We start from the raw sequence: 25,873 nt of genomic DNA on the forward strand, positions 1-25,873 counted from the left end.
TTCTTTTTTAATACAATGTAGAAACAATTCGTATGTATAGATCTAGGATTTAAAATGGTATATTACCCTTCTAGTTATTTCCCAGGTTTTCAATTAAAGGTAAGCAGATGACTGCTAACGGTACATACCCGTAGCGGCCCTAGCATTCTTTGTTTGGCAATAGCTGCTGATTGTGTGCACTCTGCCAGCTGGTCTGTTACGTGCAATAGGCTGTGAACTTGTGAACGACTTTTCCAGAGTAAACTTAAAAAGTTATTTTAAAGCAAATTAATTCAAGACAGTTAAAAATACTAGTGTAGTTTATAAATGGGAGGCAGTGGTAAGTCATGGGTTAAGCTCTAAGTTAAACATGTGTAATCTTGAATTTGTCTAGCTCATTTTGCAATTTAAATAATTTAACTTATTCTCTGTAAATTTTTGTTTCAATTTACTGATAATTTTCATGTAGCTGACTTTCATAGGCAATGTTCGTGTGTTGGTTATTGTATTAATTTCAGGGGAAAGTTTTTTTTTTTTTTAATGTCTATTTTGTTTGTTATGGCTGAAGAGTGAGATTTTCCAAACATTTCGGTTTTCTTATTTGGAATAGAAGAGAAAAACTTAAAATAAAAATCATCACTTTTAATTATTGAAAATATTTTTATGGAATACATCTTATATGCATTTAAATTTCCTAGATGTGTCAGCATATATACAGGCAAGTACTTTATTCGTGAATAGAACAATTGAATTTCACTTGAATATTTAAAATTGTGTTGGTGCTTAAATATTTATATCAGAGATACTTCTTTTGTTCTGAATTGAGATGTATTTCATTTTCTTCTTTACAGATTAATCTTATTGCTACCAGGTAGAGATGAAGATAATTGTCAATATGACAATTTTAGTGAAAGTCATTTCAAGTTTGGCTGTAGATTGCATTTTAATGAGTACCCGAGGTAAAGGTTTACCTGCTCTGTAGTACTCTGGGAACACTAGAACTTTGAGAAACGATAGGCTTTAATAGTTTCTCTACTGTACCGGCCTCTTGTTGACAGACTGGGGATCTACTACTCCCTTTCAGTACAGTGGTTTCATTCGGAGAGTAGAAACCAATTTTCTAGAGGGAGAAGAAAACTTTAAATTACATAATATTGAGGCAAAATGAAAATAGTGATAGCTCTATTGTTTTTTTTTTCCTTTAGATTGGAGGGGAAAAAATGGTCTAGAGGGGATATTAAACGCATCAGTCTCTGTTGTTAGCCTCCAGTCAAAGGCAATGCAGTGATTTTTTTTTTTCCCCTAAAAACAGAAGAAAAACTTTTAATGGGCAATGTCGGTAATACTGGAAAGAACCTAGAACCAGTGGCTTACTACTTATAAAGTCTCTGTTCTGCATAATAGGGGGTCTTGACAGTTTCGCAGTGTATTTCCTATATGGCTTCTGAGTGCAAGTAAGTAAATGTTTTAGGGAGTAATTTTTTTGTTGATAACTAAAGTTAGTACTATTGACTCCTCTCTCCTTCTGAAAACTCTTCCTGTGAGTTTAATGATCCTGCTTGGGCTTCCTCCTGCTTGTGATGTGTCCTTGGCAAACGTTTCCTCTTTACAGCCATTAAGTATTGGAATTTCATCGGATTCTGACCTTAACACACTTCTCATATACATATTAATGCTTCTTGGTAATCTCCAGTCCCATTTGTGCAGTTAACATCCTAAATACCGGGGGTGCCAACAAATGTGTACACATGTGTTCATCTTTTGTTACCGGTGTATATTGAGGATTACCATTTGAATACAGTTTTTTCTTTTCTTAAAATGTGCATACATTTTTTTGCACCCTTTGTATGTTAATGGTTCCAAGGTCAGTATTTTGTGTTTGCACTTGAGACCCATGTTCGTCCAGCTTATACATGTTTCTTCCATAGCTGCATTGAATAGAACTGCTGATTTTGTCCTGCCAACAGTAGCTCTTAAACCCTTTCCCCCTCCTGTTGCAGTTAGTGGGTGACTGCCATCTCAGCCAGAACCTGGGTGTCATTCTGAGCTTCCTTCTCCTTCCCCCCCCGCCCCCCAGTGTTCACCACAACTTCCTATCAATCTTAAATTCACAGTCTCTCTGGAATCCATACACTTTTCTTCACCATCTCAGCACAGGCCACGCTGCGGTTGCTCAGTCAGGTTACTTACAACAGCCTGCTAACGGCTCTGCACTTGCAGCTTGGGCGCGCTCTCTGATACGCATTCTTCACTGTGCAGGCAAGTCTGTCTTTCTCGGCTTCTTCCCTGAGTCCTGCTGCCCTTGAAACTTTCTTAACTACCCAGCCTGAGTAATACTACCATCTGATTGTGTGCTAAGCATTCTCTGAGGTAGTCCCCAAACAGCCTTAGCAGCAGTAAGTATTGTCACCTTCATTTAACGAGTGAGACAGCTTAGAAAGGCTTACTAACTGGGCCAGGGCGGCCCGCGCAGGAAAGTGGGTCCACACTTTGAACTGAACTTGGCCGGACCAGAGTCCGTGCTCTTCACCCCTGACCAGGCTCCTTCCTAAGCGGCCCTGCTTGCTTTTCTTCTCCGCACCACTCCTTCTAGGGCATACTCGAAACTTTGGGCCTAAGTCTAAAAGTGCTTTAGGAAGACAACATTTTTTTTTAACTTTTTATTTATTTAAGTGTGTTTTTCCAGGACCCATCAGCTCCAAGTCAAGTAGTTTCAATCTAGTTGTGGAGGGTGCAGCTCACAGTGGCCCATGTAGGGATCGAACCATCAACCTTGTTGTTAAGAGCACCGCGCTCTAACCAACTGAGCAAACCGGCCTCTCAGAAGACAACATTTGTAAAAAGCATTTCTGATGATTTTTTGGAACATCCCAAAAAAGACAGGCATTTTAGCATCCCCAGAATATAAGAAAATAAAAGAATGAGACATGGGAAAAACAAAGGTAGTTTTCCATATGTGGGGAGTCTTGAATTTCAAAGCTGTTGAATTCCTCACATTTAATAAAAGCTTGACACCAAGTCAGGTAAGAGGAAGATCAGGCCACGTGAGAAAGCAGTTTTTCGTAGCTACTTGAAATGCAGCTGACCTCACGGAGCAGTTGGCCTGGACCGTGTGTTCATTTTGGCATCCAAGTGGATGAAGCATCTACCTGTAAACACAAGTCAAAAAGCTACTGAGGCACTTACAGGTAGGAACATAGGCCACACATGTTCTTTTGTATCAGTTATTATACGTACCATTAAAAAAGGGAAATACTGCAGCAAATCTCACGGAGAAAGTAAATTGAAGTAAACTTAGAAATAACTGATTGGGAATCATTTTTCATATCAAATATTACATTTCTTTACTCTTTAATCTCTCTCCACTGTCCCCCCTCTAACATATTTTAAAGCTAAAAGACCCCCATTGCACCCCCCGCCTACCCCCACCAAAAAAAAGGCCTTTTCCTCTGTAGCTTTGAAAGCAATTGGGTGGTTAAAAGAAAAAGATCAAGTGGATAGAACTATTGAAAATATAGGTAGAGATTGGTTTCTTGGAAGGGGTTGAATTCTTTCCTATAGTCAGGAGTTTTTAGATGTTATAATAATATGTAATTTCAAAAGAATGTATTACTTAGCTTTGATAAATACACTACACAATCATGTCTCTTAAATTTTTAGGTAATCACTAAAAGTATATAATGTATTGCTTTTCTCAATGAATACCACGTCTCGGTTGCTATAAAAGAACCCCCACCACCCAAAATTTTATTCATCATTTTATTGTTTGTCCCAAAGTCTGAGTAGCCAATCTCTGTTAATACCACCCTTATTTTAGTTTTCAGGATTACTAAATGCCGCAAAGTTAAAACCACTTGTTCCCTACCAGCCGTATAATCAGGACTGACCATGTTTTCTTATGTCTAGCCAACAAAAAGCATTTGCTAAAATTTTAAATAGTGTTTCTCCAAAGCTTATAGTGGGAAATCCTTGCTTTTGGAAAGGTGTCTTTTGAGATGCAGCCTTTGACCTAATTTTAGTTGACCTAAATTATTCTGAAGTTACCACCTTCACAGTAATTTGAAACTGTTTTCTTTTCAGCTGCAAATATGTACTTACAGTGTTCTGTGCTAAAGTAATATTTTCCAGTAGGTATCTGACTAAAGTAGTGGTTCTCAAACTTGACCCTGAGAATCCCTTGGGAGCTTGTTCGAGTGAGCTACTCCTTGCACTCAGCCACCAGAAATGAACCTGGGCAGGGCCTAAGAGTTTGCCATTTTCTGCTGCTGCTAACCCATGTTTTGGAGAAACACTGATGTAAACGTTATATAGGGAAATCTGTGGCTAGTGATCAATTCAGGAAAACTCCCGACTTTTTAATGTCTTGAAATGTTGAATCAGACTGTCCTTGGTCTTTGGTTGTGGTGACTTGGGACTTTAAGTTCCTAGGAAATTATATCAAGGCCAGTGTTGGAGCCAGTTGGATTTGCTCCAACAGCTTTAAAACCAATAAACAAGGAGACCGAGAAATAAAGCGGGCACATTGTTGATGAAGTGGAAACAGTTTTCTGCTGAATGCCAAGTGGCCTCAAAGAGTACAGTGCCTTGCGGTGTCTTTGGTGTTTCCTAACTACACATCGCAACAAGAGGAAAGCCTGCCACAGGGACTTATTCCGGCCTGCCAAGCAGTATGTCGGTATCACTGACAGGAGCCGAAAGGGATCACGTTGATCTCCGTGTGACGTGACAACCAGATCAATACCGGTTCGGGGCTTGCCTCCTAAGTAGTGTTAGAGCTAATGTGCTTCCACTTGTTTTCCTAGTTAAGGGAGACTTGACAATTAGTCAAATTAATGGTGCTTTTTTCAGCATTAGAAGCAACGAAGCTATACATGTATATAGGCCGCGCTAATGATGAGAAAAAGAGACTAGTGCAGCTGTACTTGTATTGGCTTTTTGTTCCGTCTTGGTTAAATGACCTATGGGTGCCATTAACTTCTTGAAGAGAATACAGTACAAATTAAAAGTCTTAAACACGGACTTGTCATCTGGCATACTATTTTGGGGTTGTCATAGATTAATCTGCTGCTGGCTATTTAATGGCCTGGAAGGAGGAAAGGAATTAATTTAAATCAGATTAGCACCTTCTACACTGTTAAACCGTTCCCTGATTGAGCCTAAAAATCAAAGATGAAAAAGACTCTGGTAATTTGATTTTTCCATGGGTGATTGGATTTCCTATAGGTGATATATTAGGGGTTCAGGGTTTGTTTTTGTGATGTGGGTAAATACAAGTGTTAATGAATTACTATATAAACGTTTGAGTGCCTAAAACACCTGTTCTCCAAAGGTGTGCCAGATACTAGAAATGCAGTGCTGAGCAAGACAGATGCCTCTGTGTCCTAAACACATCTGCCTCCTAAAATTGAGTGTTATCACCATGTGAGGGGTCGGGTTTGCATGGCCTGACTTTGACCAGGAAAGTGAGTTGTGTCAATTGACATGGGCTTTGTTTCCAAGAAGTGATGTTTTTGTATTTAGTTTTATCTCTATATACTTATCTCACTTGAAACACACAGTGTTTCTCTGCAAGGTAACTGTTAGCCAGGATGAATGCAAGAGGATTCATAGGGGAAAAAATGATTTGATGGTTGTGGGATAATTTTTTTGAAAGAAATCAACTATGTCTTCTCAATGCACAGGATAATACACTGAACATAGTATTTAAACACATCAATTATTATTCAATATTAAAATTATTAGATGGGCAGTAACATTTTAGTTCATTTAGACTTCTAAATGATGAGAGTTGTGGGAGAAAGGCCCTACTCGTTGAGGCTGGATGTGTAGCTTCCATTTTTGGATTCCTCACAGATCTGCATATCGTCAGCCTTGAAGGAATGGGTTCATTGTAGGTGTTTATCCTGGCAACTTTGATTTAAATTGTGTAGGTTGAAAGGCTACTGTTTGTTTTTAAATAGCTATTATTTTGAGCATTTTAACTTTGTGGTAAACAAGTAAAAAATGTTTTAAATTATGATTTTTCTTAAAAATACTTTTAAATTCTTTTAGGTTCTGTGAAGAAGTCTCTTAGCCTCAAATTATCCGGTTTACTATAAATTAATCTTTAGGTTTCACATTTGAATACTGGTGACTGATTTTTTCAAGAGAAGAATCTTCTTTAAAAAATGGAAGTTCTTAGCTGAGAAATGAAAAACTCTTTGGAAACATGAATTACTTTATAACATCTTTAATGATCAAGCAAGAAGGATTGGGGGTAAACTCCAAATTAAAAAAACGTTCAGAAGTGATTCCTGATGAAGAATAAGCCGTCCTTATTTGGGAGGTATCTTTCGCTGAAATGCAAAAAATTAGTTAATGTCAGTTGCCCTTGAAAATCTAGAACTAGCAAATACTGTTGAGCAGAATTTGAATTACAAGCTTCCTCATCCACACACAACTGTAAGACTTGGTGGTGAACATATTCAAGCTCCAGTTCTTCCTTTACGGTTATTCAAATAATAACGTGTCATTAAAGCAGTCCACGCTGATCTTGTTCCAAATGCCAAGTCATTTTCATGGTGTTGAAATGATGTAAGAAGTGGATGGGGAGGGAAGGTAAGAAAGGGAGAAGCTTGTTTCTCTGCTTATATCTATAATCAGTGAAGATCATTATTTGGAAATTATTTTAAGATATACAAAATAAAATAAAATATTCACTTAGTGGAAAGCTAGTACTTGTAGAAACTTGAACTCATCAGTTACAGGGCTCCTCTTACTGTCACTCAAACTTGTAATACCCTTGACCCAGCACAGACACAACTGTGGAACAGCTTGAATCAAAACGGCCATTTCCACTCCTTTGTCCTTTTATTGTTTTTGTCAGCTTTACTGGGGTACATTTGCATACAATCAAAGTGTGCAGTTTTTGTTCTGACAGGTGGCTAGTGTGTAAGCACCACCATAATCATTATCTGGAACGTTTCCGTTCCCCAGACACATTTCCTTCAATGTAAGGCTTGGTTTCTTCGTTTTTGTAGGGAAGAGAGAAAAATCTATTCTTAAATCAAGAGGTTAAAATTGATTGCAGGAAGAGTTAAATTGCCAGCTATTACTCTCTTATTCTTTAGACTTTTTAAAATCTCCTCACCCCTGAAAAAAGCTGCCTTTTTCCTTAACTAAAACCTCTTCTAAAATGGTATTCCTTATTTAAAACTAGCATTTACATGAATGTGCTAAATTTTGCAACATTTCCTGTCCCGTACCCCCGAGTATGCCCACCTTAAACTAAGTTTTATTGTTTGGGCCGTTTTTTAGTTCTCTGTATATTACCTCCTTTCTCCTCAGCCTTGGGACCTACATGGTACAATTTGACACAAGGGAAATGTGGAGGTAGCTGCAGATGAAGGTTTGTGATTTGTAAGGTCGCATATTAGGAGTGTGCTGGAAACCCAGCTGCAGACCACGTTGATATGATGTGGTGACTTCATGACGCCTGTGACATTACTCTGTTTGCTCACTCAACATGCGTACGTTCCAGTCTCCTTGGCAGTGTAGGTAAGAGGTGATTTAGAGGCAAGAGTTACCTGAAAACGCACTCCCTGCCCTCCCAAACATACTATCGGTATACATAGCAATGTCCCTATACACAGCCCTTATTTCTTAAATTAGGGATTTTTAGGTTTAAAATTGGCTTAAATTTTAGGTTTGAATTAGTCAGGTTTCTTTCACAATGTGAGTTACTCTGACTTTTTATTACACCACCACTTATCTACAGCCTTCAAGGAATTGGAGTTGGAATTGAGAGCGGAGGGAAAATTTGGAGAGCTAGTAGGTAGATGTGGGTAGAGGATTGGACGACGTGCTCCCTGAGAAAATGGGTCAGAAGGCAGGGACTGGGCTAAAGCAGCTCGGCCTGTTTTGCAGGTGAGTGTTCTCCAAGTACCTAACACAATTCAAATGCCTTCTTTAAACAAGGTGCTTTGGACGCTGTTGGGTTACAGATTCATCTGATGGAGAGCCTGTCAGAAGAAAGGCCACAGCTCAGTAACGGAGCTCCCCTGATGGAATTAGCTGGAGGACCCGGAAGTGTTGTGCCATTGGCCTCTCACACCAGGTAGACGGTGCATCCAGATGAGGAGGGCAGGTTACAATTCATCCCTTCTTCCCAGGTCAACCTTGCCCAGTCCTGGCACTTCAGTTTGGCTAGGTATCCACCCCTCTGGTTCCTGCCTCCTCTTCTGTTAGACTGTGAGCTAGATGACGTGTCCTATCACCCCTTTCCAAGCGGACTCGGTGAGTTTTTCCTACCATGTTTCCCCAAAAATGAGACCTACCCCGAAAATAAGCCCCAGTTAAGATCATCAGCCAGACGGATGCATTTAGTACATTATGACGATGTTCCAGAAAAAGATGACGTGACTGTATTTGAATAAATGTAGATTGTTGTACATGAAAAAGATACGACACCCCCTGAAAATACGCCCTAATGCATCTTTTGGAGCAAAATTTAATATAAGACCCCATCTTATTTTCGGGGAAATACTGTATAAGACCGAGTCTTATTTTCAGGGAAACACGGTAGTAGAGAGACTAGTGTTCTAGGCCTCTTGACAAGCTAAATGGAGTATAATGCGAATAATTATAGTGTAGTGAAAGCTGTGCTTTTCCAGCTGTTCAAGTCTTGCACTGACTCTTAACAGTAGGTGAGGCAGAAGACAATAGAAGATAAACGGAAGTTAATAGGTCTGGGGAAAACATAACATGTTAAACCGTAGGAGAGAAAAGAGAACTCGAAATTCGCGTGGGGATGTGTGGCCTCAGGATTTTCCCCTTTTCTTTCGTGTTCTGCCTCGGTTTTTCCTCTTTTCCCCTCTTTTCTTTCCTCCCTCTATTTTATGGTTTTATGCCACTGGCATTTTTGTGTATTATCCATTTGTGTGTGAGCCTCAGTGAGAAACATTCTGGTGTCTTGTCTTTTCCAGGTGCTCTGTAGTGAATGTGCTTCCTCAGCTTTTTATTGGCATTAGTTTTGTCTGTTTTCCTCGTATGTTACTGATCACTCATTGTCTCTCACTTTGGTTCCGCTTTGCTACCGGGCATCACCAGAAATGAACCTAATTTGGAGTTTTTAGCAAGCAGAACACCTGCTGCTGCGCTCCGAACTGAAGAGCAGCAGTGCTCTGTTCCAGAAGTTTCTCTTGAACGGCAGCGTAGTTTGCCGAAGGTTGCAGTAGGATAACAAGGTTGGGAGGAGACAGACATTGACTGGACTTAGATCCACTGAGTCACACACCCTGTCATTTAGAACTTATATTAATGTTTTAAAGGGGGGCATTGTTTCTTGTATCTCACCGAACAGATAATCAGACCAGTTTTGATTGCTGTTGGCTTGGAGTTTGAGTGTGTGGAGGAGATAAGACAGGAAATATGGTTCACTTGTTAGGCATTTAGAATCCTTAGAATGTCAGGTTCAAGTCTTTATTTTCTCCGGTCTTATTTCCAAATTTACAGAAAGTTGCATTAATAATGCAAATAATTCCCATATAACCCCTTGGCAAGATTCACCCATTTCACATTTTGCCACATTTGCTTTATCATTCTCTGTCATGTTATTTTTGTCTGAACTGTTTGAAGATAAATTGCATGCATCACGTTCCTTTACCGTGTAATAATGCTTCGGTGTATATTTTCTAAGAATAAGGGCTTTCTCGTATTTTCAGGGATATTTCAGTTATCAAATTAAGCAAATTGAACATTGATATGAGACCTCTAATATATAGTCCACATTCGGATTTCTCTAGTTTTTCCAATAATGTTCTTTAATAGTATTTCTCCTAGTCAAGGATCCAACCCAGAATCATTCATTGCGTTTAGATGTCATGTCTCTATTCTCCTTTAATCAGGAACATTTCCTTAGTCTTTCTTTGTGTTTTATGACATTGATGTTTTGGAAGCATGAACGACCATTTCTGTAGAGAATCTCCCTTAGTTCGGGTGTGTCCTTGTGGTCAAGTTCAGGAGATGGAATTCTAGCGGGAAAGCCCTGTCAGTGATTTGTGCTTCTCAGGGGCTCATGTCAGGTCGCACATGACCGCTGTCCCTTTATCAGTGATGGTCATTTTGATCTTTTGGTTAAGGAGGTATCTGCCAGGTTCTTTCTCTTAAAAGTGACTGTTTTTCCTTTGGTAATAAGTCATTTGTGTGGAGATACATTGAAATTCAGTATGTGCTATTCCTCATCACACTTGATACACACAGAACTAACTTTATTTGGTATTTTTGCCTGAATCACTGGTGAAATGTTGTTACTATATAGAAAGCCTGCTTCTCTCCTATAGCCCGAGATAGAACAATGTATATTTTAGCTGGTGTGTTGTACTAAGTAGGCTCGTTTAAACCTGCAGGGAAAGCCAGTTTTAATAAGTTCTACTGAAGTGCAGTTAGACTCCTGGACAAATACTTTAACTTGTGTGAAAGTTATTCTATCAAGTTCTAACTTAAGTTATTCTATCAAGTTATAACTTTTAGGAGGTTTCGAACTATTTCTTAAAGCATTTATGTGTACAGTATAAGTAGATGATTAAAAAGAAAAAAAATGAGTTATTAAAAATGACCCTAAAGCCATTAGTTATCTGTCAGGCATAGCAAATCTGCCATAACTATTTCAGCATTAAACAATTCTTTAAAAATTAGTGAGATTGAGTGGATGCTATTTCTCATGGTGTTTTTAAACCATGCTGCTAATATAAATAGTAAGTTCACTGTGTTTATGAAATCCTACAGCTTTTTCTAGAATGTACTGTAGAAATGGAGGCCAACATTTTACTGTAGGGGAAAGTCCTTACTGGCTTTTCCCAGAAATTTTGATTGAATGCAGTTTTCTTTTTCAGACAAGCCTTCTACCACGTGATTAACGTGTGGCGATGATGGTGCTGTGGGTGTTTCAGTCTGGGAGGGAGTGTGCTATAAACCTTCAGAGCAGATGTCAGAAATGTGGCCACTCCTCTGTCACAGCAGAACCAAGGCTGTTCATCCTCCCCAATCAGGAGAGTCCCAAGGGATATTGTGGGGACACTGAGGTCACCCCATTGACTGTAAAAATTGTTCTTTCGTTAGTGGCTGTTTATGCTGAATAAATTAGCTAAACCTTAGAAAAAGAGAAAAATACCTAGTTTGCTTATTTGCATACAAATGATTATAAAAGGAATCCTTGCTCACCGCACCTGTGGCCCGGTGAAGAAAAACATACTGTTCTATTATACATTGGTATCAAATACCAGATGAAATGTTTTTATTTCTTCATTGTACCTCACAGCCCTTTTTATATAGCTGTCATAGTGAAAGCGCTCTTTCAAATTGGAGACAATGAAAGTGGACACAGTCAATTTTAACTGTCTCAGCTTTGTTTCACGTTAAATTTGTTACAGGAATGAGTCTGAAGTAAAACACTGAAGGCTTTAAAATGTTTTCTTGCATAAAACTCAAACATTAAGCGGCTGCTTCTGAGGGTGGGGAAGGCAGGAAGCCAGTGTCCGTCTCCCCTGCTTGCTCCTCAGCCTCAGCTGGGAGGAGACGGACGCCTGTGACCCTTGGATGTGGGCAGAGGAATTTCACAGTCTTATAGTGACTTAACATTGTTTCACCTCAGGTGCTTGTAGATACCTTAGGTCAGCATGATGAGCCCTTTTTTAGGGTGTCTCTTTTCCTGGTGGGCAGGTGTTGAGGGTGGAAGATTTTTATTTATGAAGTATTTTTGAGAGTAATACCTAACAGCTAAATACGGTTAGTACCCAGGCCTCTTTTTTCCGAGCGATGTTGGGCACTGGATTGAGTCTGCGTTGCTCATCTGTCGTTGTGAAGCAGAAGATGGGAATTCTTTAGATTTCTCTTAGCAACTTCGCAGTTGAGAACCAGCTTTTGTGAATTAATTGTTTGACAAACAACCATAAACATATTTTGGAGAATATGATGTTAGGTATTAATGTAGAAAATTGCTCTTGGAAGTCATTTAAATTAGTATACTTAATAATTTAAAAAACAGCTCTATTTAATCAGAGATCATACGCGTATACTTCAGAATAAAGGAACTCTTGTTTCCTAAATGCAACTGGAAATCCTTTAAATCTGCCAACTTTGTTTTTTGAAGTGCTTTGATAGTATAACTGCCTACTGAAGAAGAAAAGTTCTCCTTTTTTTCTTATTAAAAGTTATTGCCTTAAGAATCGCTTGGTGAGGAGGGTCTGATTTTTTCTACTTTTCCTGCTTTTTCCCCCCATAGATTTAGGAGTGAGAATCCTAACTGAATGAGGTGATTAAAATAAAAGACTTGCAGTGAGCAGGGTGATGGGCATGCGTGTGAGATTTATAAAATCCTCCTAACTGTTGAGGGCGGCAGGGAGTGGAAGGAATGTTATTTACATCAAGGTGAATTGCCTTAATCTTCCACAGCACAGATGTGTTGGCTGAAGAAAAATCAAAATTGAGAGCTCTGGAATCAGTGAATGAGACGACATTTAGCAATATGCCGACTGTGGATGTTCTTGGGAAAGTAGCCAGAGACACATGGCAGGAACGCAGGGGCCACGTGCAGTGGTGTCAAAAGTAGTGGGAGCCCGCAGGTATCAGTTTGCCCAGTGTTTTCCGGATTGGTCAGTACATACACAGCACTGTGAGTTTCCAGGGGTGACCCAGTCCCCAGTCTTCAGTGGCTCTACCGAAACAGTATTGTCATCTCCTTGTTTGGTGATGACAGGGCTTACGTGAATAAAGTTGTGAGGTCTGACTGTCCAGTGACAGTCGTTTGGCCCTTCACAAGCAGAGCCAGTTTAGTTTGGCGTTGCTGTTGAGTTTACGGTACTCGGGCACTCGTCCCTGTTTACTGGTTTCTGATCAGGGACCAGAACACATGGGAACAGACATCCATTCTAACTAAAGACGGGGGTGCGGGGGGAGGGTTGTTAAAAAGGTTTGTGAAAAATCGTATGGGACTGCGAGCAGTGAGCATCTTCACTCCCTTTTTCTGTGCCTGGTGTTCTGCCTCCTCCCGCCCCACTTGGGATTGGTTCCATGGTCAGGTTTTCACCGGGTCCGATTAGTGTGTCTGGAGGAGTTATCCATGGTGCCAACAGGGCAGCCAGCGCTGAGAGCTGTGGGTAGTACAGACTGCATGAAAAGGGAACGGTAGCTAGAAGGCAATGATGGACAGGTCTAACCTCAATTCCTTGGATGAAAAGGCGGGGGAGGTGATACATTGCCCCCCTCATGGAGAGGTGGTGACATACTGGTACCCTGGTACGTAATGAGAGGGGCTGATGTGTCCGTGAGAGCTTGCTAGTACGATCGAGGTATGCAATTTTCTGATCTGGTGTTTTTTTTTAATGGAAAGGTTTGGAGGACTTGCAATGATGAGCCGTGGGTAGCTGCTCGGAGCGTCTTAATGCAGAGGTGGAGTGGCTGCCTCCCGCCTGGACTGGTGGCCTCGCTGCCCTCCCAGGTGTTCGTGAGCGTCTCCCAGCCCCATCCCGCTGCTCTTCTTGATCAGAACCCAGGAGGGATTTTCCATATGTATTTTAGCCGTTCGAACCCTTTGTTCAAATGAAATCTTTTACAGAAACTTGATACGTAGAAATACTAAACAGGAATTGTTGTGCTTGAAGCAGGTATTTTTGACCCAATCTGCCATCTCACTTTTCTCTCCATTCCTGCCCTCCGCCTCAGCAAGCATTGGTCCACCGCACCGTCATGAAAAATAAACTTGCTGAAGGGTCGCCTGAATGACAAGCATGATAAGTCCATGCACACCATTAGATGCGCTAAGACTTCATTTTTTTTACTCTGGCTCCTTGGAGGCTGGCTGTTCCCTGAAGTTGGCCACCATACTCCTGGTTTATATTGAAAAATGGTGTCAATAAACAACCTTGAACTTGCATTTTGCTGTACAGATATTGGTGACCATATCACATTGTGTTCTCCTTACAAACTATAGAGGAAGTGTTCTTCTGTTATCTGAGTCAAGATTAATTGTACTTCTGAGTAATTGATTTGTTTTTCTTTTGGATATTGCACCTCTGAACTAGTCATGTCCTTCTTTGCGTTAGCTGCTAGGAGGATAGAGTCGAGTGACTGACTTTTGATTAGCACATCCTCCCATGTGGGCATGTGCCGGAGGTGCCAAAAATGTCTACAAGGGGACACTTGGGTCAGCGTTGCTCAAGCAGCAGCTCGCCATCATCAGAAGTGTCTGGACGCTGATGGGAACCACTCTGAGCACCTCTTGTAATTGCAGACGTCACACGTGACTTTATTCATCTGTTATCGGTATATATTGAGTATTACAATTTTAATACAGTTTTCTTTTCTTAAAATGTGTATACATTTTTTGGGCACCCTCTGTATTTTGTTTATTGACCATATTCCTTCCTGACCTCCCTATTTTGTCTACCTTTTTTCCTTGGATTGACCTTTTTTGCTTACTTGTAATGTCATCCAACATGCATTTTAAGTCACCTTGAGTCCTTCTCAGGACATGATGAGGTAAATGAAAAATGGTTGCGGAGCATTTAGTAGACGCTGGGAAACTCTCCTGCACACTCCAGAGGGATGGGTCTGTCCAGGGCCTACGGGTTCCAATTCTGACTCCTGAGTGGATGCAGAGCCTTCACGGGGGCCTCCTGCTCCCAGGATCGGTTCCTGCCATCCATCCTCTATTCCTGGCACCCCTGAGAAGCCCACATACCCGCTGTTGTCCTTCCCCCACAGTTATCAGGGAGTATAACACTTAGTAAATTTTGTTGGCAGTTACCGACCATAACCGATGCATCCTTGTAGAAACCATTCCCTCACGCTTCAAATCAAGGAAGTCGTGTCGTCCGGGGTGGAAGTCAGGTGTATTCAGACCGTCACTGTGTGGCGGGGACGCCCGCCTTTCGTGTGTTGGGAGCGGGAGAAGGGCTGTTGGAGCCCTGCCTGTGGCTCCTGCAAACCCCTGATACTTTGCATCTCTCCCGCTCGTGGTGATCGCGGATGAGTGGCCTGGAAACGCCCCTGAGCTTTCCGTTGCTGTTTATGGGGTTCCCCGTGTTTTACCATCACCATCGCACGTGATCTTCCCCAAGTCCTGTGAAGTAGAAAAGACAGCGGTCGCTCCTGTCTTCGTGGGGGACCCACTGCCGACATGGGTCCACGTGGGAAGTGGCAGAGTCAGAACCGACGTCAAGGTTAATTCAGTCAGTTCTTTGCCCTTTTCACTGCCGCACTGCACATCGAGTTGTTGCTGTGTTTATCACAGCTGTTTCGCAATGGTGTGTAGCTGTGCCTTTTCCCACAGTGTGTGGTGTCCCGCTCCCCGAGGTATTATGTTTCAGCTAAGAGAGAAGTCGGCTTCTGGGATATCTTGCAGTAATCATTCTGGGAATCCTGTTTTTTCTTTCCTTTTCACACCCCTATGAAGGGAGAGTTCTAAAACTGTTTTTGGTGCTTCTGAGCATTTTGTGTTTTCGTGGCCGACGGGGATTAGTACAGTTTGGGAATAAGATATGATGTCTGTGCACACACATGAAAAGCACACGTTACCATTGCTGTGCTTGTGCCGCTGCCTGAGAGCAGAACCTGTGTCCTAAACTTGTCCCTAGATACCCTGTGGAGCAGTAGGCACCACAGCAAGTGTGTCAGGGCCCCGTGATTAAAGAGCCGTGGCAGAAGAGGTCAGACTGGTGCACAGTCACATACCTGTGCCGCATCTTTCCTGACCATGTCCTAACTAAAGCGGTTTTGAAATCATTCATTTATTCACCCAGCGCACACTTGAGGGCCGCCTCTGTGCCTGCCGTTGATCCAGAACGGGTTGGCAAGCTGTGGCTCACCAGCCACATCCCTTTGGGCACTACTTTTTGCAAATAAAGGCTTTATTGGAAGACAGCTGTGCCTGCTCATTTACATAACGTCTGGGGCTTCTGTCTCACGACCAAGGTGAGCAGTTGCGACAGCGGCTGTGTGGCACCCAAGCCTCAGTTACTTGCCGTTGGGCCCAAAACCTGGAGCACTGGGAATAACTAAAAAATCGTTCTCTGTATTTAATAGGGTTTCTCGTTTACATCACTCTCCTTCCAGACCCTGTTGTTCGTTCGTTGTTCCCATTTCAGTTCACGGTGAAGGGCGACTTTGATTGTGACTAGCAGCTGTCAGTTCAGTTCTTGACCTCTGAATTTGTGTGGTGTGTTTCCTTGGCAGGCCGTTCCCTGAAATAGGACACTGACGAGGAGCTGTGTGCCCAGATCTGTCCAGAGGTGGGCTCAGTTTGGGGCGTGTGGATAGGAAACTCGAGTGAGGAAGCATCCACTGTGGGTGCCAGTGCCCGGAATAGGTCACAGGACAGCTGCACTGAGTAGGAGCAGCACCAAGGTTTAATCAAGTTTATCGTGTTATTGTTTCAGGAAGAAGAGTCACGTTGCAGGCGGCTGTGTGTGTGAGAGTGTGTGTGTGCGCGCGCCCGCGTGAGTTGTGTGAATATGTAAGTGTGTGTGCATGTGAGTATAAGTGTGTGAATATGTAAGTGTTTGTGAATGTGAGTGTGAGTATAAGTGCGTGCGTGAGAGTATAAGTGTGTGTGTGGAGACGGCGGTGACTGACTAGCACAGGTGGGGGCGGCTGCCGTGATTCGTGCCGAGGCACCAGCTGTTCTGCCCTGCGTTGCTCTCACGCCGCCAGCTCCGTGGAAAGGCCAGAAACGCGTTCTTGTCTTTATGACAGTGGTTTTGACCTGGGCCTCCGGACAGGTCTGGGGGCCACCAGGGTCCACAGGTAGGCTTTGGGAACTGCAGGTTTATAAAGGAGCGTGGACTCCAGCCGGATTGCCCAGGGTGGCGCTCAGCTCCGTCACCTAGTACTCGCTGTGGCACCTGCAGCAGTGCACTTGCCCTCTCCATGCCTCAGGTGCCTCGTCTGTGAAATGAGGACATGATAATACCTGTTTCATAGGATTGTTACGAGGGGTAAAGGAGGTGATATTTATAAAGTGCTTGGCACATAAAACACTACGTAAATATTGTTAAATAAAATTAAATAGTAAAGCCAGTTACCTGCATAAAAAGCGTTGTACAGCATTTCAGGGGACCAGAAGGGACTGCAATGTGGAGAATGACCATATTAGATGGAGGAAATGAGGGAGCCGTGTCCTGGGGACAATGGGACACTTGCCTTAGGACAGGAGATTCCTTAAGGGGGCGGGCGGGCAGGTGCAGCAAAGTCTGCATGTTTGAATTGTAATGAACTCCTTCAGGCCAAAGAGGAGGGATTAAAAAGAGGGTTGTGAATATGGGTCTCGCATGTGTAGATCTTATTTTGTTAGTCTTTTTGAGAAGAAAAGTGAACGGAAGTCCGTGAATGTGGAAACCACTGGGAAAATTTGAGTGGCCTTTCCCCCTTTGTGAGAAAAGGGTATTGGGTTGCTTTGTACATGAACAACTATTCTTAGGGCATCTGATTCTTAAGGCACCGGCGTGGAACGTGGGCCAGTTGGAGAACTTGAAATTAACTCTTAAGTTAATTTCACTTATAAAAGGCCTATGTCTGGTCTGCTTAACTAGGCAAGCTGCTCGGTGAACCACTCTCTGAGTGGCCTGAATTGGAACAGACACCCAACAGCTGAGAGCCTGAGGCATCTTGTTCAGTGAACAAACCCCCCGACTGTGTAGCGGCACCTCCTGGCCCACCCAGATCTCCTCTCTATAGCAGATTCCGTTTCCTTTAAAAGAGTCTGTTCCAGCTTCTTGACTTGGAGTAAATATGTGGCTTATACTGGTTGCGTGCTGGCAAGGTGCAGGGCCGTTTCATGCTTGCATTCAGCAAATGCTGGCCTCCTGTGTGCCAAGCATTATTTTAAGCATCAGTAGACAAAAATGGACAAAATTCCTGCCATTAGAGGTCACATTTCAGTATAGGGAAGACAGACAACATAGGTGTAATTTAATAGTAAATTAAGATTGAGATAAGTGAAGACAGATTGCATACCAGGCAGACGCAGACTGTCAGCTTCAGGAATGCAGGTATCTTCCCAGGTCAGTTATGGAGTGATCTTACAATTTTTAAGACACCTTGGATTTAGTCTTGGTGAGTAGAAAACTGCACTAGATAGAGACGGGTCTATCCTTTTTCTAGCCACAGCAGCACAGAAATCATATCTGGGGATAGAGATGTGTATGAAATGAGTCTTGCCGCTTCTCCTCTCCTCCCCTTATTGGTGATGAGCAGACACGTAACTGTGATGGATGAGGCTCAGCAAGAGCAAATCCGACTTGCACGTTGCCCTCAGCTTTGGGTTGGAGAATCCTGCAGTTACCAGTGTGCTTGGGCCTCTTGTGTCCCCAGCCCGCCCGCATCACCTGTCGTGACGCTTCAGGTCGCTTCCTTGTGTAATCCAGAGGTTGGCCGGCTTAGGGCTTAGCGTCTGTTTTTGTTCAGCCCACGGGCAAAGCGTTTGGGGGAAAGTATCAGAAGAGGAGCGTTTCGTGCTCTGGAAGTTCTGTGGAAGTCAAACTTCAGGGACACAAATAGTTTTATGGGAACACAGCCCTGCTCATTTGTCTGCATGTTGTCTAGAGCTGCCTGTGCGGCCACAACAGAGGTGAATGGTTGGATTAGACCGTGTGGCCTGTGAAGCCTGAAATACTGTGTGGTCGTTTCCAGAAAAGTTTGTCACCCCCTGGTTTAAACATCGCTGGGCAGACGGAATAAATGAGGGCCATCGAGATGGGATGCCCGTCAGTTTCCCTAAAACCCGTCGTGTTCAGCTGCAAACAATACGGTGGCCTGTTTTTGTGAGATTTGTCATACCGGTCAATGAAAACTTTCCTTAGAGCAGTAATGGGAAAGTGAGGTTTGTATTTACTAGAATTAACTTTGGGGTCTCTTATCTTTATATACCTTAGTATGTCGGAAAAGACGAAGGAATCATTTGCTGGGAAAGACACGTAGTGTCCCTGAAAATGTTGTTTTCATGGTGGCCAGATGCCTCACGCCTTTTGTCTTCCAGCCCAAGCCACAGCAGGAAAGACATCTTGCCGTAGGGTCCTGGGGACGGCTGCACAGAGGGGACGACAAAGCGCCCTCAAGACCATCGGGGCCCTGTCCAAGTCCCTGTGCTGTTATCAGCGTCAGGTGCAGTCGTCCCACGTGCTTTAGAGCACATCATACCTTCTCGCCTGTTTGCTTTCTCAGTCTCCTGGGTTTTTTGTCATCGCTGCAAAGGTCCTCGCCGCCCAGAACACACGCATTTTGCCCACGTGCTAGCTGGTAGATGGAAATGCTCAGAACTCAGGGGAAGCGCGTGTGCGCCCAGGCCGTCCTCACATCAGGCACCGAGGCCAGGATGAGCATTCCGTTCTGATCACTTCTTGTTAAAGACATTACAGGGGCATGTACCTCAAGTCCTACTTCGCTCTCTTCTGGAAACCGCCACTTGAGACAGTTGCAAAGACTGGCCAACGCTGAGTGGCTCCAAGGCAGGAGGTACAGGGAAAGCTGGTCTTACCACCCTGTGCTTGCACCGCTAGTTCAGAGTTTCGTGTGCATTCTTATTTGACTCAACATGTGGTATATGTTTTTTTCTTCTCCTGAAATTAATAGTAAAGATCCCAGATTGCAGAGGTCATAGGTCTTAACCTAGGAATTAAAAACCGCTGCTTATAATATAAGACCGGTCAGGTAACTAAAAGTGAGGGTGGCCCCAAATTGGGGAGTGCAGGCTCTAAGAGGGGTCCCAGCTGGTGGGTTTTAGTTCTGGGAACATGAGTCCACTGTTGTCAGGTCTTGTTGTTTTTCAAGCAAAGCTAGAAGTCTGCGATTTTTGTGTGACCACTTCCCCGTTTTTGAATACTAACCACTAATTAAAAAATAAAATTTAATATTTGCTGGCTCACCACACACGGCGTCTTTCAGAAGGAGGGAGAAAAGCAATGGAATGAAATGTGTGTGTGTTATAACTGGCTTGGGCTACTGGTCCTTCCTGCTGAATGTCCCAGTGTGAGTATGTAACTACTGAGCGTGAAACGGTTTTTATCAGTCAAGGTTCTCCCCTTCTCAATGGAAAAGAACCATTTTTTGCCTGCCATGAATACTTGTAGCAATCATGAAATGTGTTATTCAACAAAATGTTGTGTGGGATTCATATTAGGCGTAAAGGGGATTTAAACTAGAAATGTACAGTTTTGCTGAGAAGTGACGTGTATACTTGGAAAGCTCTAGAGTAACAACAATAAGCTGAGGTGCCCCCAAAGGGGTGGCACAGAGCTGCTTTAGGAGCAGAGCCGAGGGTCGAGGAGGGCCGACAGAACAGGCTCCGAAGAAACAGAATTGAAGCTGATGGTGAAACAGGTAGGGTTGTTACAGGCACAGCATTTCCAAAGGAAGTCGCCCTGTGAGCTTAGAGGCTCGTTCCCAGCAACGAGCACGATTTGCTTCAATCAGATGGGAGCAAAGGACTTTACTTTTCGGAATAGCAGTTACTGGGTTTCTGCCCTTTGCCAGGCACTATTTAGATGCTCCTATGGGCAGCATCGTATCTCATCTGGTTAGATCAAGACGCAAGCTCCCTCGTAGGGAGTTGAGACAGAGAAGTTTCACGACATGTCCAAGCTCTTACAGGTAATAAGGGCAAAGCTGGGATTCAAACGAATGCCGCTCCGACCCCAAGCCCGTTCTTTTCACACAAATACTTTGCAGGGAAATTGGGTTGGTTGGGGTGAATTATGTAGAGTATGACTGCTAGGTCAGGTAGTCCTTTCTGGGGCAATTAGACAATAACTGAAACAGAAGTAACGTGACAAGAACTGGGTGTTTTAGGAGAATTTAAATAAATGGATGGAGAAGAAGAGCCGTAAAACAGAAAGGAAAAACTGCTCAAGTAACCCACGTGTGAAGTGATGAGAATCAGAACTGGAATGGGAAAGAAATGAAAATTACTGGAACTTGGTGACTTAAGTCTGGGGAACGAAGCAGGGGAAGTAAGTTTAATTGGCATGTATTTGCAGTCAGAATGGATTCTGCATTGTATTCATGCATTGCTGTTCTGTTAGAATTTTAATTATTGGTAATGAATGTTCTTTGCAGCCTAAAAATATTTGATCTTGAATTTTTTATGCTAATGAGAATTTCTTAGGTAAAAGGACTGAAAGGAAAACACATTTTCTCAAGAGCTTGGTTAAGCTAATTAAAGCTGCATAATAGCTTCAGGTTGAATAACAAATGAATGAAATTTTAAATTATCTTTAAATGAAAAGGATAAGCACTGATGTGTACTTACAAAGTTAGAGGTTTGGTAGGGACAGGATGGAGTTTGAAAGTCATTCCCTTTGTTTTTTAGGTAAAGAAAAAGACCTGGCTGCTTACTAGATACGTGACCTTGGGCAGGTTATTAAGTCTGAATATCTGTTTCCTCATTTTTAAAGTGGGGATATCAGTAGCACCAATGTCACAGGGTCCTGGAGAGAGTTTAATGAGATAATGTAAATAAAGCAATAAAAACAGCCCTTGGCCCATAGTAAGCTCTGAAGAACTCTTGAGTACTGTCCAAGCATGCGAGGGTGGTGGGTTGTGGTTTTGATTATGAATGTTTAAATAATAAAGGGTCAGAAATCACATTTTCTGAATTCTCTGCAGATCATAGACTTTTTTTTTTTTTTATATACCGTGCTAATCATTTTTTTCTGTTTATGTCTGGTAATCTCCTTTACCTCCTTGGATTTGTAGCCTTATAAGCCCACAGTGTAACAGTTAAGAAATTTTTCTGCCTTTCATTCTCTTCCCTCTTTCTTCCCAAATGCCAGACTGGCTAATGGGCCCTGCAGATTGTTTGGCCTGCTGAAAATGAGGTAGAACTTGCGATTTCTCCACAGCTACCCCACCTCTGCCAGGACACATCCACATAAACTAAAATGCCCTTTTGTGGTTTGGGTCTTTTTCTGAATCTTCGTGGAAAGTACATTTTGTGGCCTAAAGATGAATAAATAAAGTTGACTCCTTTTTTTCCTTTCTAAGTAACCTGTGAAATACTTTAAGCATTTTATCTGCCAGGATACTCATTTTTTATAAGAAAACTCTTGACTTTGAAAATCATTGTTAACTTGCGGCAGTTTGGCTTTGGGAAATTGCCAGTGTTACATGTTTTTGAATTTTAATCTTAAACTGTACAGGTATTGTGATTCTATAACAGCTTGGTGGTCTTATTGTACTTTTAGTCTGTGACTATTTACTTTTATGTAGAAATAAAATATTTACCTTTTTGGGGTGTGTGTGATTGCCAGTCACGTACTAAAAGTTCCTCTAATTCTTCTCTTACATCATTTTAATGTCGTTTGGCACCGTGTTTCCCAATCTTTGTTTCTTTATTGCCCTCTTAAGGAGCCTTTTAAAAGAGTTTCTTCCTAATTGCACACTCTCCTCTGTAAAATTTTAATTTCACAGATATATTGTGTGTTTATTGATGACGTATATGTGTTTTATACGTAACGAGTAAGGCTTTTTCAGTGCTCCCTTCCCCTAAAGAATCAGTGTGTGGCCCCTTGAGGTGATACAGTACTGCCGGCTGTGAGGATGCATGGTTTACAGCAGGGTATTCTCAAAACTTGTAGTTTCAGGACCTTTTTATGCTCTGAAATTATCGAGTCCCCTGAAGAGCTTGTTTATGTGGGGTATACCTAGCGATATTTATCATATTACAAGTGAAAGCTGAGAAAAATGACAAAATATTTAATAACTTACTTCAAAATATTTTATGAAAAATAATCATTCCTCCCACAGCAAAATGGTTCAGTGAGAAAAGGGGCATTGTTTTGCCGGTCTCTAAGGTCTGGCTTAACAGCAAACAGCAAGATTCTCATAATCGGGTCTCTAATCAATCTGTTAAAACGTTACAAAGAAATGTCAGTGTTAATACTGTATGTAGTTGGAAAAGGAAGAAGTATTTCAATAACGCTTTCAGGTAATAGAAGTTGTTCTTTGGTATTACACCAAAACTTGACAAATTGTGGTTTCTTAAAGGGATAGTTGAATGTAGAGTCTCAAACTATATAAAGACTTTTTGTCCCGTTACTTCAAAAATTCATTGGTCTGTCTTTCACTTTGAATGGATCTTTTGCTCATGAATAGTTGTGTGCTATTATACATCGGTCACTTGGAAAATATTGGTTTCCTGACTTACACAGATCTTCCAAACATTGATACGGTGCCCGCTACTCACGTGCCATTAATATCACCACTGGTCTTAACAGAAACTCTAAAAATTGGAGATACTTGTCAAGCTTCTTTTCACATAAATGCTGTCCTTGGCCGTAAATACTGTTCGTTGTTTTTCTTGAAGTGACAGGCTCACTTTGTTCATTTTTGAGAAAATGTCTGCCCTATACTCTAGTCTGAATAGCCAGAGTTTGTCAGTCTTCTTCAAAATAAAACACATGTTCTGTGAAAAAGATGAATTGGTCAGCTGGCAACTCAAACAGCTACCCACCGTGCTGTTTCTTCAGTCATCATCGCTCTGTACAAAGTAGAAATGCTTTATGCATATTTCCACTTTATCACACAAAATACTAACGAGACGTGTGTGCTCACAGTCAAGATCTAATAAAATTCCTTTACTGTGAGTGGTGAGAAGGAACCCCCCAGTATTACCCTTGGGCGCCATTGTGTGTCTGGGGTTGGCACCTTGGTGAGGTCCCACGTGTCTTACCCCATTGCTTTTGCCCGGACCAGCGTGGTGAGAAGGCCGCATAACTAGTAATATTTAGCATCTTATGGAGACAGTCCCGACCTCCCTGGGGTCCTGGCGCACACTGGGAGAACCACAGGTTTAGACCATGGACTTTGGAGCCAGGCGCCCTGCATTCAATCCCATCAGCTATGGACATGACCTTGAGCCACTACCCTGATGCCAAAAGCAGCCAAACATTGTCCCTCAGGAGCATAGTACCCCCCCCCCCCCATCGAGAATATGTCAATAGCTTTTCTTTCTCATGGTTACTTTTTCATTTGATACGAGTACATATTTACAGAACTGCAGGAGGGGGTGGGGGGTACCTAAAGTGATTTATATGTATGTATGCATGTACGTATGTATGTATGTACATATGTATGTATGTACGTATGTATGCATATGTGAATATATAGCAGAGCAGCAAAGATTGGGTCCTGAAATGACTTGCCATCATGCCATAAGAAAGATATTTGTCAGAATCCCAAACTGTATTCCTAGGACAAAGGTCTAAATATCCTCAACAGTTTTAGGACATTTCTTTTTAAAGGCAAATGATGAGCTTGCTGCTTTGTTTTGTAATCTAGTCAAGTGCATTACTGCTCTTGGTTCTGAAATCTGCATTAGATACTCTACCCCCAACCCCGCAGCTGTCTTTTCTGATGGTTTAAGTATGGGGAAAAATCTATTCTCGGTAATGGGAATGCTTTCCTTCATTGTCAGCCCAAGGACTCTCCAAGGCAAAGCACTGTCCTCCTGTGTCAGCCTCGTCTCTCAGGCTCCAGGAACACGGCCTCGTCCTAAATGCACACACACCTTCGTTGCATTGGGGGTTTTCATAAGAGCCTGTTACTACCTTCTGTCATGTTCCTCACGCCAAAGACCCACTTGCTTTGTGGGAGAAGCGGCACGTGGGGTTCTCCATCTGCTGTGATTGATTATTGCCTTCCTGGGGTTCCCACACAGTCCTCTGCCCTGATAGTTTTTAAAATTTAAATACTTAAAAAAATTTTTTGTTCCCAGTGAGGCGAATAGTATCTTCATTTAAGAGGATTTCAAAAGTACAGATCAGAAGAAGAATCACCACGAGCTTCGCCACGCTTTCTGTGTCCTCCCCTGTCCTTTCTGATGATTAACAGATGCTGTTTTTGTCCTAATTAGCAACATTTTGTATATGCATTTCATACGGTGCCTGTTCTCTTTTCTGATTATAACCTAGTTGTTCTATTGACGACCCACCCCTATGGGAGAATGAGTGGTTCAAAGGGCCATCTTTTACAAGGCTCTTAAGGTGAATTGCTACATTGCTTTCCGAAAAGATTGAACCAGTTTCTCATTTCAACAGCATTCTGCCCATTTTTCCCTGTCTTCACCAGCGTTGATATTATGTGAAATGCTTTTTAAACAGAATCAATTATACAAGTTAAAACATGAACGTTGAACAAGAGTTTAAGTGTTTAGAAATTAATAGTATAACATATAGCACAACTTATATTTCTTATTACTGGGAGTGCAAACTGAACTAGACTTGAAGGGTGTCCTTGCCACCGAATGGTGTGGCGTCCTCTGAACAGATCTTTCTCTAGTTCTTTATACTCTCCCGGCCCGTGCAGACCTGCTTGTGTGGAGTGGGTGGCGATCCCAATTCAGTTCGTGTCCTCTTGTTGTTTATTTTTCCTCTCTCCACCTTGACCCTAAGTCTTGAGACAGTGGCATAGAGTGGTTCATGTGGGAGTTATGTGTGGGCTTTTCTTTGTTAGGGAAAGCAGGTTGGGATCATGTCTGGCTGCAGTGTGGGCCTGATTTTTTTGCGACTTCTCTGTGGATTTCAGGTGTGCAACAGAGGAACATGGCTCAGGAAACGAATCACAGCCAAGTGCCTATGCTCTGCTCCACTGGCTGCGGATTTTATGGAAACCCTCGCACAAACGGCATGTGTTCCGTATGCTACAAAGAACATCTTCAAAGACAGAACAGTAGCAATGGTAGAATAAGCCCACCTGGTAAGTACTTGTGTTAAAACATGGCGGTATTCGTAATAGAGATGCACTTGGATAGCACAACGGACCCAGAACCCTTTTCTGCTGTCACATTGTACTTGGATTACTGCAGTCATATGAGTACAATTTCTCATTACACCGTGATTATCAGTGGTCGGGAAAGAGGCTGCGAGTC

General features: G+C 42.3%; 1 protein-coding gene across 9 annotated transcripts in view; it reads left to right on the forward strand.

Moving 5' to 3' along the window:
- Nucleotides 1-25,873, forward strand: part of ZFAND6 (zinc finger AN1-type containing 6) — a 49,190-nt gene that overhangs the window by 11,831 nt on the left and 11,486 nt on the right. For 7 of the 9 annotated variants that reach the window (XM_019743459.3, XM_019743460.3, XM_019743461.3 and 4 more), the window contains one exon: nucleotides 25,531-25,701. In XM_019743459.3, the coding sequence (XP_019599018.1) occupies nucleotides 25,548-25,701 (154 nt within the window). In that variant the 5' untranslated portion in view covers nucleotides 25,531-25,547. Of the gene's footprint in view, nucleotides 1-16,657; nucleotides 16,759-24,721; nucleotides 25,702-25,873 lie in introns of those variants that run through there. The other 2 variants (XM_019743458.3, XM_088789387.1) reach the window with 2 other exon arrangements.

The sequence above is a fragment of the Rhinolophus sinicus genome, chromosome 13 (genome assembly GCF_057876585.1).
Source record: "Rhinolophus sinicus isolate RSI-liver-muscle chromosome 13, RSI-T2T, whole genome shotgun sequence".
Lineage (NCBI taxonomy): Eukaryota > Metazoa > Chordata > Mammalia > Chiroptera > Rhinolophidae > Rhinolophus > Rhinolophus sinicus.